General features: G+C 40.9%; 1 protein-coding gene across 1 annotated transcript in view; it reads left to right on the top strand.

The window, feature by feature from the left end:
• The window catches only part of SDK1 (sidekick cell adhesion molecule 1), a 655,892-nt gene that overhangs the window by 489,319 nt on the left and 152,761 nt on the right, over positions 1-13,812 (top strand). Inside the window, exons 16-18 of the mRNA XM_074965177.1 lie at positions 5,913-6,060; positions 6,941-7,081; positions 11,265-11,446. Coding sequence (XP_074821278.1) covers positions 5,913-6,060; positions 6,941-7,081; positions 11,265-11,446 — 471 coding nt within the window. The remainder of the gene's footprint in view (positions 1-5,912; positions 6,061-6,940; positions 7,082-11,264; positions 11,447-13,812) is intronic.

Below are 13,812 nucleotides of genomic sequence, written 5' to 3'. Positions count from 1 at the left end.
AAGTATAGTGTCACTTTCTTATTTTCATGCAGCTTAATTTGAAAAAAAGATAAGACAGCACTAATTCAAATAGCCAGCATGTCTGAGCAGATTGACAACTAAATGAGAAACTTTTTCAGCCAACAGCAATTAAATTGGAAGACTGAGTGAGCGGAACCCAGAGTATGTTCTGGGCAGCTTAAGTTAAATGAAAGATTAGCACTGTCTGCTCAATATAATGGAAGTTTATTTAATAGATTGACCTGGCAAGTCTTTTGTCACCGTGGAACTTCTCCAGGCTTTCTGGGTCAGGAGACTGACAGTAATCCCTGAAGGAAGGGAAAGTGGGTGTTGAAATTTTTATGGAAGGTTTCCTATGTCAAAATTGTTCTTCTACGTGGTAAAACAAGTTTCTTTGCAATTCTGTTTTGGCTGTGCATTTAAGCTGGAAGAACAGCCTTTCAAAGAGTTTAGTTTATTGAGTGTCAAGAGATGACTTGCTATTTAAATTTTAAAGATACTTTGCAAACCCGCTGTATCCGCTGCTCCATGAGCAAGCAAATCCTCCCCAAACCACTTTTCTGAACAAATCAGAGTACCCAGGAGATGAATAGGGTTCATTTATATTAGTTTTCAGTTTAATCTCTCTTCCTGCCAGATCTTTTATCTTCCACCAGGAGAGGAAAAAGAATAAATAAAGTATTCTACAGCTGCAGTATATAAACAGACCAGAGCCCCAAGGTGCTGAGGAGATTAATAAGCCCCGTTGTTGAATCAAACTGTTCACTAGATCGAACTGTTTGGGTTAAGCACTCTCAAGTGGTGTTTACACTAGCAGTAAACAAATGAAACTGAATTGTTCCAGGAAATGGGCCAGTGCGAATTAGCTCATTTAAGGGCATTCAGCATTCTTGTTTGTATGTGCTTTTCCATTTTCTTGATTAAGTGGCTTCAGGGAACTTACTAAAGTCAGCCATACCTTAACTCCTGCTTCCCATTAATTTTCATTGTGCACTTGGGTGTAGTAAGGTGAACAGTTGTTTGGCCACGGTCATAGGAGAAGTTCTATGAAAGGCAAAGTAAAGAGTGCAAAGAGAAAACTTAGCCTATGGTTTTCATAGTTAATAGGGGTAAGCATATTCTCACAATGTAGGTTGCTATCAAGCTCTTGTAGTCAAGATCACTGTCAGCAAACCTTTGCCAAACAAACACCTACTGGTGTGAGAAATCTACTGTTCTGCAAGTATCTATCCAGGATTCCTACTACTTGCTGTGTCAGAAATCACATTAAGATGACTTTGCTCTCAGAAAGCTATTACTATAGTAAATATATTTTGAATAATTAAAAGATGCAGCCTATATAGCCCAACTGGCATCAAGCCTGAGGGGGTTTTAACTAGTTAAAGAACCAGCCAGCAAAGCACTGAATTAGTGATTTGCATGTTGGTGTGACATTTAAACACATTTGGAACATCTCATCTTCATTTGCAGGCAGTGTATGGTTTCATCTAGGTGATCTGTTAGGGACTGCAGTGTAGTTCTGTACCGTATGCACAGATATGTTGCCAAAATCTCTGGCTAGGTCCTCAGTTGTTTTCAGAAATGATTGTAATTTTGAGTGTGGAATGTGAAAAGAGCTGGTATTATTAAAAACTGAACAAGTCTTTAAATCAGCGGACAAGAACCAAATGTCACCTCTTCTTGACTGCCCCAGTCATGCATGCCATGCTGTGTAATAGATGCTAAACTGTATATATGTTCAGCCACTAGGTGGCACTGCAGCACACATTATTTAAGCTACCCTCAGCCATACTTGGCAGAGCATTAAAGAACTTATAGTGAACAGCTGGTATGTCCCTCTCTGAGAAGAAAGCTGTGGCCACTTCATATCTAGTACACAAGCATGACCTGCTAGTAGCAGACCTGCAACCTACCATGTATAAGAAATACATGATGTGGTGTCAGAAGTAAACTAGCCCCAGAGGAAAACAAACAGAAGGAACAAAATCAACAGAGGTTGCAGACTGGTAAAAAAAGCAACAAAGGATCTCATCAACATGCCACTCTTCAATGCCTCAGAGAGTTTCAGCTTTGACAGACCTTCACAATGGACAGACTGGAAGCAGTATTTTGCATGATTATCAGTTGCTACAAATCTCTAAGGAAAATTAAGAATTTATGCTATTGGGAAGGAGGAAGAGCAATCTTTAAATCCTTTGCCTTTACTGAAGACAGTCAAAAAAATGACTATGAAAGTGTTCTGGCTATGTTTGATGCATACTTTGTCTCAGAAACAAGAGGTTTATGAAGGAGCATGTTTTCATCGGAAATTTCAAGGGCCAGGGGAAAATGTTTAATATTTTTAGGAGTTCTGCATGCATTAGCTGGAAACTGATTTTGGAACTGCAAAACATGAAAATATCAGAGTTAGTGGGTTAAAAGATAAAAATTTGTCACAGCAGGTGCTATTTAAAATAGACTTAATTGTACACACAGCTATTCAAATAGCCAAGCAGTCTGAGTTGGTGAGACAGCAAAACCAAGAGCAACTTATCAAACCTGAAAAACAATAAACTAGCTTGGATGCTGTTAACAGATGCAGAATGATTGCTACAAGTCATTACCATAAGAACCCTGAGGCAAGGAGAAAACTCCCACACTATGACGGACAAATTCCAGTCAAACACCAAAGCCTTATACTCAAAATGCGAAAATAAATCATATCCCATGGGATGAGGCATGTCCAACCAAAGGTGCAGGGTGTAATAAGTGTGCAAAATATGGATATTTTGCAGCTGTTTGCCACACTAAAACAACCAAAGAGCTTCACATTACAGACAATGAAGAGCCATTGTTTCTGTGGATCTATCGTGTGTGATGACTAATGCTAAGATTTTGTCATGGATATTTTTAGTAAAAGTCACGGACAGGTCATGGGCAATAAAGAAAAATTCACGGGGTCCAGTATTTATTTTACTAAAAATATCCATGACAAAATGGGGAGCTGAGCTGTGGGGTCCCCACATGGCCCTGGAGTGGCTAGGCAGCTGCAGGGGTCTGCTCGAAGCTCCAGGGTCCCCCACCAGCTGTGGTGGGCTTGGAGCTCTTGCGGGGTGGGGACTCTTTATCTCCCAGCTGTTGCATGCTGAAGTCACAGAGGTCGCTGGAAGTCAGATTTGTGACTTCCGCGACCTCTGAAAAAATCTTAGCCTTCAGGATTACAAAGAGCCTGTCTAGAGAGTGAAACTTAATATTCATGGAAAGACTTTAAAATTGACTCAGGAGCAGATGTCACTTACTTACTACTTGTTACTTACACTAACTTCAGTTATCTCTGAAGGGACTTACAATAACTTTCAAACCTCCCCGCCACCCCCGAAGCTGAAGTTACCTGACCCAGCTCGGACTTGTCCTGGAGGTATTTTGAACTGCATGGGTCAGTTCACCACAGAAACAATAGCTTTGCATTCAGAGTGCATGTGATCAAAGACTAGGGTTACCATATTTCAGATTCCCAAAAAGAGGACATTGCTGGAAGGGAGGGATGGTGTAGGGGGTACAGTTGGAGGTGCTAGAAGGGTCCTGTGGTGGGGGTCCTAACAGGTGTTGCTCCCTATCATGGTGTGAGGGCAGCTGGTGCAAGCAGTGACAGCTGTCAGTCAGCCCCTTCTTATGGGACCTCCTCCCCAGGGCTGGGAGTTGGGACCTGGGTGGGTGGGATTTAGCAGCTGTGGCTTTCAGAGGAATGGACCAATCAGCTGCAGGTGGACAGGAGGGACCAATTAGGAAGTGGATCAATCAGGGCTCTTTCTGAGCTGCAGCTTGTCTGCTCTGCAAAAACCCCAGATGTTTCCTGTTATTTGAAAAAAGTCACCTGAACAGAGAAAGAGGGCTCAAAAAGAGAGGCTGCATCCAGGAAAACCCAGACAAATGGGAACCCTATCAAAGGCCAACAACCTTCTTAGGCATGATAACCACGATGGGCCTAATGAAAAAGGTGGAAGAACTCAGAGAATTTGAAGATATTGGACTTTTGAAAGGAGATCCAGTACAAATAAACTTGAGACACAATGTAGTGTACAAACACCTCTACCAGACAGACTTTGAAAGAGACTAGCTCGATTTATGCTAATTCAGAAGACATCATTACCTGATCATACTGGTCTATTTTCCAAGTGCATAGACATAATTAACTTGAAAGACAAAGCATGATGCAGTGTTATTAAACTCAAGTGCACTTCTGCTCACTTCAGTATTCCAGAACTAGTGACACACAATGGACTACAATTCACTGCAGCAGAACTTAAGTCATTCTAAACTAAATATAATTGATCATATTACTAACAGTCCACATTACTCACAAGTGAATGGAGGGGCTGAGAGACCTGTAGAAACAGTCAAGAAAATCCTACAGCTGGAAGAGCCATTTCTTGCTCTGAGTTACAGATAACAGCAAAAGCAGCTACTGGATCTAGTTCTACACAACTTCTGATGGGAAGATAACTCAGTAGTACTGTTCCAACTTTGGAGATAGTCTTTTCCAAAGTGGCCAGACATGAAGAGAGTTGCTAAATTGGATAAAAAGGCAACAGCATGCACCACTCAGAGAACTACCAAGTCGAGAACCTGGTGACTGAATTCATGTCAAATTGGAAAGAGAAAAACTTCAGCTGTCATAAAGAAAAAGAATTCATTGTTCAGATCATGTGTGATGGAGGCCAACAGTGGAGAGTTCAACAGAAACTGTTAACATCTACAATTTGTTCAGAACTGAACAATCAGAGAAAATTCTACAGATGGCAGACATAGAACAAGAAGATGATGATTCAAAGATTCCAAACGGAGCACAGCCAATTGTTGCAGCAAATGGGCAGCCAGATTACAAAGTTGCTATGCATTCGGGTCATGTAATTAGAAAACCAGTATGATTCAGAGACATTTAACAGATTGATCTGTACTGAACTTCAAAGACAGCATGATAGTGTAAATTTTGTAAATGGTAGGAATGTAGAATTTAAGGGGGAGATATAATGGAATGCTAACCTGTATTATACTGATCTGTCACTAGGTGGCACCGTGTATACCATACCTTATTTAAGCTAACTTCAGCCACATCTGTTCACTATAAGAAGAAAGCTCTGTGGCCACTTCATATCTGGTACAGAAGTGTGACCTGCTAGTAGCAGTCCTGCAACCTGCTGTGTACAAGAAATATATGACATGCTAAGGTGAAAAGACGACAGAATATTTAATTTCCAACATATTTCATTTTTCACCTCTCTGAAACTTGGGAATGTAATTCAGGCAGCAGAGAAGCTCAGAGTGTGAAGTACGTGAACTGACAATGGAGGTTTTACACTACTGCCAGAGCAGTTTATTCCAAGGAGCCATCCTAAGAAATGATTAGACTGAAAATAAGACAATACATCTGTAGAAAACATCCAGGCATGTAGAAGCCTTCCCAGGCCTTGCAGCAAAGAGCTAATTTGGATGACAGTCACTCTTCCACACCTGCTAAAGAGCTGGGTAGAAAAATGTTGTAGACTAGCTGCGAATTTCATTACAGCCCTTCAGCCAGAGACTCATAGGTGTGGTGTTGTAATGGCTTGCTAAACAGATGGGTCACGAAATACATGGCCCATCTGTCTTTATTATGCTCATTTCCTCTTTTATTAAAATGAGAATGAATACAGTTTTTAGGTATTACACAGTGACAAGTGTAGCATCCCTTTCCAGTAGACAAATGTGCAATCTGCTGAACCATGGGGATAGACAAGAAGGTTTCTTTTGTTCATCTGAGGAAAGAAGGTTCTAAAGTTCCTTTGAGGAAAGAAGTTAAAGGAAGCATATTGCAGTCATAGACATTCACTCACTTCTTAAGGTGTTTTAACAAGCACCTCAATATTATTAACATGTGTGTGTTCCTCCACCAGACTCTCCCTGGAAAGTGCATCTATCAAATGTTAACCCTAAAATGACCAGTATCACTGTGAGTGGATTAACTCCAGCCCGTACCTACCAATTTAGGGTGTGTGCTGTTAACCAGGTGGGCAAGGGCCAGTACAGCACTGAGACCAGCAGGTAAAGTAAAAGTAGATCCCTATGTAAAATGCACAGCATGTGAAGTAACCCCTAATCTGTCAGTTGTTCAGAATTGTTAAAATTAAGTTACCTTTTGTATCATAGTGGGGGGATGTGGGCACTCAGGGGATACCCCTAGTTACATGAAGTGCCTAAGAACTTTGAACAGTATTTAGCCATCCTGGCAGTTAGCAGCAGCAGCATATTCTGCATGCACTGGGGACAGAGGTCCATCCATCTTTGCAGAGTAACAATCAAACAGGATCATAGAAGGAGATGGAGTGAGTGCACGTAGGGCCAACATATTTTTTTCCTGTGGTTAAAGACTCAGTGGTTAACTCTGGACTGGGCAGAGCACTCACCCAGTCACTGCATTTCACTTCTGTAATTACTTCAGTTGCGACATAGAAGGATGGCTTCATCAAGTTAAGTTTCAGATGCATCCCCCTTCCTTTATAAACCAAAGCTTGCTATGAGTTTGAATTGTAGAACAGCTGAGGTTTAAATGGCTTTTTCAAAATTTAGGCGTTTGATATGAAAAATATTGAAAGAGTCAAAGGAGTCACAGATTCTGATCTGAGCTCTAACTCATTCAGGCTTGTAATGTTTTTATATAGTTGGAGCAGCATGGGGGATTCAGAGAGAATAAGGTTACCTCAGCTGTCCTCCTTGTTGCTTGCTTAACTGATTTTCTGTTATGTTGATTTGTTGTAACTATTTCATGCAAAGTCGTCAGTAGTTTGGTCAGCATTATGCTTCTTTCTAGTCTTTGGACTTTAGTAAATAAAGCTGGTTCACATTTAGTGGACACACAAAATAAAAAGCTGGAGCTTTGTTTTTATCTCAACGCCCACATCCCATCACATTCTTTTGTGCTTAGATTGATGTTACCTGAAGAACCGCCAAGCGCTCCTCCTAAAAACATAGTAGCCAGTGGACGTACCAATCAGTCTATCATGGTTCAGTGGCAGCCTCCTCCTGAAAGTGAACATAATGGGGTTCTCCATGGGTACATCCTAAGGTAAGTGATTTGTGCTCTAGCCTAGAGGGATCTTAATATAGAGTCTGGCACTAAATATCTTAGTGTGTTATAGGTGGACATCCTAGTGGTTTGACAAATAAAAAAGAAAGAATGTTTAAAAGACAATTTCTAATTTATCATTACTTATTATTTGCACTGTGCCATATGTGTGCATAGTGCTTTGCATACAAAGCAAAGACTCCCTACCGCAAGTAGCTCATAATTTAAGTCAGACATATCACACAAGTGGAACAGTGGCATTCTGGGTTCTGAAAGAACAAGGATTCTGCCAATAAAGTAGATGGCACAGATCAGGTGAGCCATAGCCAGATTAGGGTTTGGAGTTGAAAATAAATTAAGTAAATAGTCTTTGTGCAGCCCAGCTATACTAAGTTAATGAAAAGGGACTTCAAATGGGTAACTGCTACTCTGAAACTTATTTCATCCAATTTTTCCGCTTATGTATGGAGAGAGTGTGGCTCCTAAAACAGGTATGATCATATTGAGAGACTTCCCAGAGCACATTCATTTTCTAGTCTCTTTGGGAGTCAGTAACCAGTCCAGCTGGACTCAGCGATTGCATGGTTCCAGTTGGCTCGCTAACTGTCCCTGCAGTGAGAGCAGGCAGCGTGGCATTCACTCTGCTCAGGAAGGCCTTGTCTGCAAGATTATTTTCTGGAAAATCTAGCATTGTACAACCACTGGTATAGCGCCATGGAAGGTTGGAGCCCCAGTTTAGACAGAATACAGATTGCTGGTGGCATTTTTACCAGTGTCCTCTAGAACTGCTAAAGGATATGGTGGTAAAAATGCTCATGCCCTGTTTACACTAGTGTTACCACTTTGCTACTGTTGATGGAGCTGCTTTGGTGGTATTGCTGAGGGTGGAAATTTCCTGCCAAGCCTAGTGCAGACACAGCTGAAGAATGTTAACTGTCTCCCTGCCACCCAAGTAATGAGGTCTGTATGCCCAATCACAGAGGATACAACTGTGGTTTATATAACCCTTGACTTTATGCCTGCACCCCAGCTTTCTCACCCAGCAGTTTTCCAAATGTCAAATTTGTAAAAAAAAAATTTTGAAAGTAGTAAAAAGATGTGTACACAACACACACTGTATTTGGTGAGCTCTCACTATGGTAAGCTTTGCACTTCTATGCTTTCTACACCACACCTTTTTTATTGTCATCTTTTTCTGTGTTATATCTATTCTGTAGACTATCTGCTCCTCTGGGCAGGGATTTGTCTGCAGCAACTATGGTATCATGCACATCTATGGGTCCGTCTATAAATAACAAACGGTAACTGTAGGCAACACTGTTTGCACGCCATCAGTCTTGGCCAGTTTACTACATGTCTTGATGAAAGCCTGGTGAATCAGAGTTTAAATATGCCAAAGACTAAAGCTGAAGCTTTGAGTTCAGATGGATTGCTGGGGAAAGCTGCAGGCCCTTATTCTCTACTGGGCACAGATATAATGGAGAGGGGCAGCCCTGGCGAGCCGGTTGCAGTTCCCTCATTCAGGGCTCTGGTTGTGGTAGAACAGGAGGTGTCCTGCTCTGCTTACACCACTGAGGTGCCTAATGGCAGTGTAGTGTCACGTTTGGTGGAACTCAGCTCTGCCATGCCCCTTTCTGCCGCTACTGTGCCCCTTTCTCCCCATTTATTCCAGGGTTGATGCAGGAGGTTAGTTTAGGAGATTTCCCCCTGCAGAGGAAGATGTCTTCAATGGGAATTTCTGGTTGGTAAGCAACCTTGGTGGATCAGAGAATCTGTTACCATTTTCTCTGGGCGCTGATATACTGTTGAATGAGTGGGATCAAACGGCACTCTAGTGGGTCAGCTAATCCATTCCTTTGCTTTGTCACAGGATTGGTTTCATTATTCCTAAACCAGCCCTAATAGATTGGTAGTTAATCTGTCCTTAAATACCTCTGGAGACAGCAATTCCACAGCCTCCCTACCCGTTGCAACTTGCTCTACTGTCTGACTGTTTCATATAACATGCTGACTAATTTTTAGGTTAAACATTTCCTTCTGCAGCTCATGCAAAATTAGCATAATTGATCCCTGTCCTCTCTAACATCCCTTTTCATATTAGTAGAGAGTTATCCAGTCCATTGGCATCAGTCTGTGTGAGTTTGTGGAAAACATTATTTAGACGTTTAAATTATTGTGTCTAGGCTCCTGAGTACGGAAACAAACCATTCAATGGGAATTTAAAATTGTCATAATAAAACTTTCCCCTGTAATATTCCAGGGTTATTCTTGGGATTCAAAATGTGAAGGTTACAGGAAGGTATCTGCTGTTAAAGGGATTTTCTGTACTAGTTTCAGCTGAGTTTGACTACAGTAGCTCTGTATTAAAGGTGCCTTTTTAAAATTAAGAATGGAAAAGACCCACTATAACATCAGGTCCATTGCTCTGTCTTTGCAGCAAAGAGTCCCACCATAGAGGATGTATTGGACTTAAACTGACAGAATGCCTGATCTTAAAAGTGAGGGTGCACTGCACAAAGCCTATAACAATAGGCATCAAAGTGTACATATAGTGAGAAAAGTCACTAGGACATGACATTTCTGAACTGGCCTTTTTCCTCTGCTCTTTCTCCCCAGCAGTGTGTTGTTTTTATAGGGGTGTCATGCTAAGAGCACAACAGATTAGACCACAAGAGCACTCCACATTTTGACTGCTACCTGTGAGAGAAAACAGAGTGCTGAGTAACGAATTGACATTGCCAAGATTCATACAACCTTCCTATCATCTCATAAGTGGAGGAAGGGGAGGTCTTGCATTGAATGGAGGCAGAGAGAGCCACCTAATAGTCCCAGGGAGAGATCCTGACATTGCTTTACTATATTTTCCTTGTGATTTTGTGTTAATATTTCATGGAGCTATGCTAATGTAGTCTCACAGTACAAAACATGACCAAGTCAGGAAGCCACACTGCTCTCCCAACTCTTTGGGGTTGTCTGTATCACTGCTATTGGGGGATCAAGAGCTGCACGGAGATCTCTCTAGGAACAACAAAATCTCTATAAGAATTAGGCCTTGTCTAAACACAGGGATTGCACTGATTAAACTTACATTGGTTTAAAATCGCACCGTAAATGAACCAATGAAACTCTCATGTAGATAAGCCTTTAGTTATTGTTAAGCAGGGGCTCACTTAAAACAGCATAAAAATAGTCTGATGAATAAAAATCCAAACGTTCCCATATTTGCCTTTTCACAGAATGACAATGCTTCATTTGCAAGTCATAATGCCATTTGGTCTACTTATTTCTGATATGTTGATTAGCATATTGTAAGTATCTACTACACAGCTTGTTTCCTAAAGGGAAAAAAACAAACAAACAGTCTCACTTGAAGTGTTCAAATTTCCAAGGACTGTTTGAGAGGAAATGATAGAGAACAGTGGATTCTCAGAGTCCAAAAGGACACACCAAAAAAGGGCTCTAAAATATGCATCCAATTCTATTTTCCATAACAACTGCTACAGGGAAACGTATTCAATTGCTCCACCTCTTTGGCAGAGGTTCATCACTATATAGATATATTACTAATCCTTATTTGGCAAACTGTTTCATCTCCATATTGCCATTCTTCTGATTCCCACTCTATAGCAAGCTCTTCAGTCCCTAGGCAACTCCTGTTTCAGGCCTTGTTATAATCATGCTGTGAAAGTGGGTTCCTGTTGCAGGCTTGAGCTGACAGTCCCTTAGACCAGAAGGTTTGAACACTACCGAGATCATCTTGCTTTTCAGGTTTAGAGACTGAGGAAGAAAACATTTCTCAAACTGATTTACATCAGCACCCTGATAAAAATCCTGTCCAAGATATTTTTTATACTAAATCATAGCTTTTACTAGACAAGCCACATTTTAAAAGCTATAATTTTTCTACAGCCATAAAACAGGATAAAATGCCAGTTTTGTTTAGCCCTGAGCATGTAATTTCATTGAAATCAGATTATAAATACTACAGCAGTCAAGCAGGCTATGGTCTTATCAGGGGTTAGTCTGGTTTTTTTTTGAGGACGTTCTATTATCCTATGTATAATTCTGCAGTAAAAGTATGAATATTGCATCTTCAGAGAGGAAGCTGTTTTTCTAGTCAGTGCATTTGATAGAATTGATGTCTTTTAACTGACTGCATTGAATTTTCCTTTTCTGTATGCAGGTATCGCCTGGCAGGCCTCCCTGGGGAGTATCACTATAAGAACATCACCAGCGCAGAGATTAACTACTGTTTGGTAAAAGACCTGATCATCTGGACTCAGTATGAAATCCAGGTGGCATCTTATAATGGAGCCGGGCTGGGACCATTCAGCAGAGCAGTGACAGAGTACACTTTACAGGGAGGTGAGCTCCACTGTGCAGTCTAAACTGCAAATCCTTTGCAGTCACTAATTTTAGACAGGGTGAACAAATAGTGCAAGGATTTGTCGTATGTTTACCTTTATGAAGGAAAACATACTCTAGAGACAGGATTGTACAGGAGAGGTTCAAGTGAGATAGAGGCATTACCAAGAGGAAAAGGGAGCCATAATTCTTATTCTCATTTACACTAAAGCTCCTTTATACCTCTCTGGCAATATACAGGTGCCCTGAAGTGGGTGGGAATTACATCTATAACGAAAGGATTTGTAATTACTTTTACACGTACTGAAAGGCGTATTTACACTACTGGATCAGTATGAAGAATCCTTAGCATAATTGAGAGTCAGGTCCTTAAGATGTCCATTGATTTCCAAGATTGCAGGACTGGATTTTGAGCAATAGACAGTCTCATGATATCTGCTTTAGTAGGTCATAAAAACAATTAAACTATTTGAAAAACTAACACTTTTACAGTGCATGCTAGTTTATAATCAGTGAAGTATATGTAATGGTTTGTTAATTGTTGGTAGGAGTACATTATGATGTGAATAAACATATTGTGAATTATAGAGAGATTTTAAAAATAGACTATGCAAGTGCAGCACCAGTTTACCAAGACAGTTAAAGAGCAAGGAAACAGTCCAAGTTATCTCTCAGAGATAGCTGCTGTTATCTTTCATTAGTTCACTATCTGTTGTCATTTGTAAGGATATAAATCCTCTGTTACAAACGAAGTGCAGTTGGTCCTGCATTCAGTTTGACTGGTAGAAGTATTTATAATGCAGGACAATCTGCAATGCCCTATTTATCTTTATGTAATTCTTACCTAGTACAAATGAAAAAGCTAGGTGTTCCCTTTTTAAGTAATTCACAATAGCAATAAATAGCTCCAGAATGGATGTTGCCATCCCCTAATGCATGCCTTGCGGAAGTTCTTGCGGATATCCTCAGGCTTTCAACCCACTTTAAAAACAGTTTGAAGCTTTTTCACATTTGGAGTTGAACAGAGGGGAGGCTGCACAGCCCCAGTCTAATCTGAAGCAGAGTTAGTATCATGTTTCCATACGTTAAGAAATGTATCATGTCCTATGCCACTCTCCCTGCAACTGGAGAATGTACAGACACCTGTTTGTGACCATTTATCACTGCTGACTATGCCTCCTAAACCAAACCAGGAACGTAAATCAGAGCATGGGTGGAAACTGTTTTATAATCCATAATATAGTTTAAAGATGAGCCTAAGAAACCTGCATCTATGCACCTTGCCCACCTCTCCACACATACACCCCACTTCACACACACTAGTGATTCAGCTTGCACTGGCAAGAACCTTCCTGTCTGTGGATAGAAAAAATACTAAAATACCTGGCATTAGCTGAATGTGCCATGCAATCAACACCCTGGCAGCAAATGAGTGCTCAGAGCAGATCAACACGTTAATATTGAATTCCCCTCCACCTCCTACCTCATTGGCCACGTGAGCTGTGGCCTTGCCCTTGAATGCACATGATTGGACTTATTGTTTTATTGTTTATTGTTATATAATTTTATTATTTTTGGCATTTAGTAGTGGCAGCCCAAGAACCCATAGTTGACGATCAGCTGCTCGGAGCTCTTTTAAAATAACTCGTGGCCAGTGTCTAAGTGAGAATGTAACTTGCAAGATGCCTGAAGACCTGAACTCTCACAGAAACTGAGTTATAATGTCAGTCAGGTCCTTTGAGATATATTGGCAAAGCATGCAACATCCTGAGGTCTAAGGGTTTGACTGTTTCAAAACCCCAAAAGTCTTTCAGTGGGATATTCATCATAACCCTTTGATGCTGTGTATGTGTGTGTATATATTATATATATGCATGCCTTTCTTCATCAGGGTTTCTCCAGCTGTTCCTTACTTCTTTGATGTTATCTTTGACAGGGATTTGTGCCAACTTTCTGCACAGAGTAGCTGTTGCTCATTTGAACAGAGTCCTTCAGGACTTTTCATCACTGTGTGAAAAGTTGAGGCTTCCGAGTATCTCTGCACAGAAGCGTTATTTCATATACATAAGTCTTTTGGCGGGTGATGCAAGTCATTTCCCTTGCTGTGTTTGGTCCAGGAGAGAGACAATGTTTCTTCTCTTCACTCTGGGATCTGGCACTTCGATCGCAACAATCTTATTGACTTCTTAGGTGCTCTCCCTTTGAACAGCTCCTCACAAAGTTAAATGCCAGTCCATGGATTTACATTAGCCTTCAAATAACTTACATAGTAGATGGACATCACATTCCCCACCCACTTTCAGAGCCCTCAAGGGTCACCTTTGTGATGTGTCTGAGAGACTGTGGCTCCACACTGAGGAGAACTA

Source organism: Natator depressus, chromosome 10 (assembly GCF_965152275.1).
Source record: "Natator depressus isolate rNatDep1 chromosome 10, rNatDep2.hap1, whole genome shotgun sequence".
NCBI classification, from domain to species: Eukaryota; Metazoa; Chordata; order Testudines; family Cheloniidae; genus Natator; species Natator depressus.
This window is presented reverse-complemented; position numbering and strand designations above follow the sequence as displayed.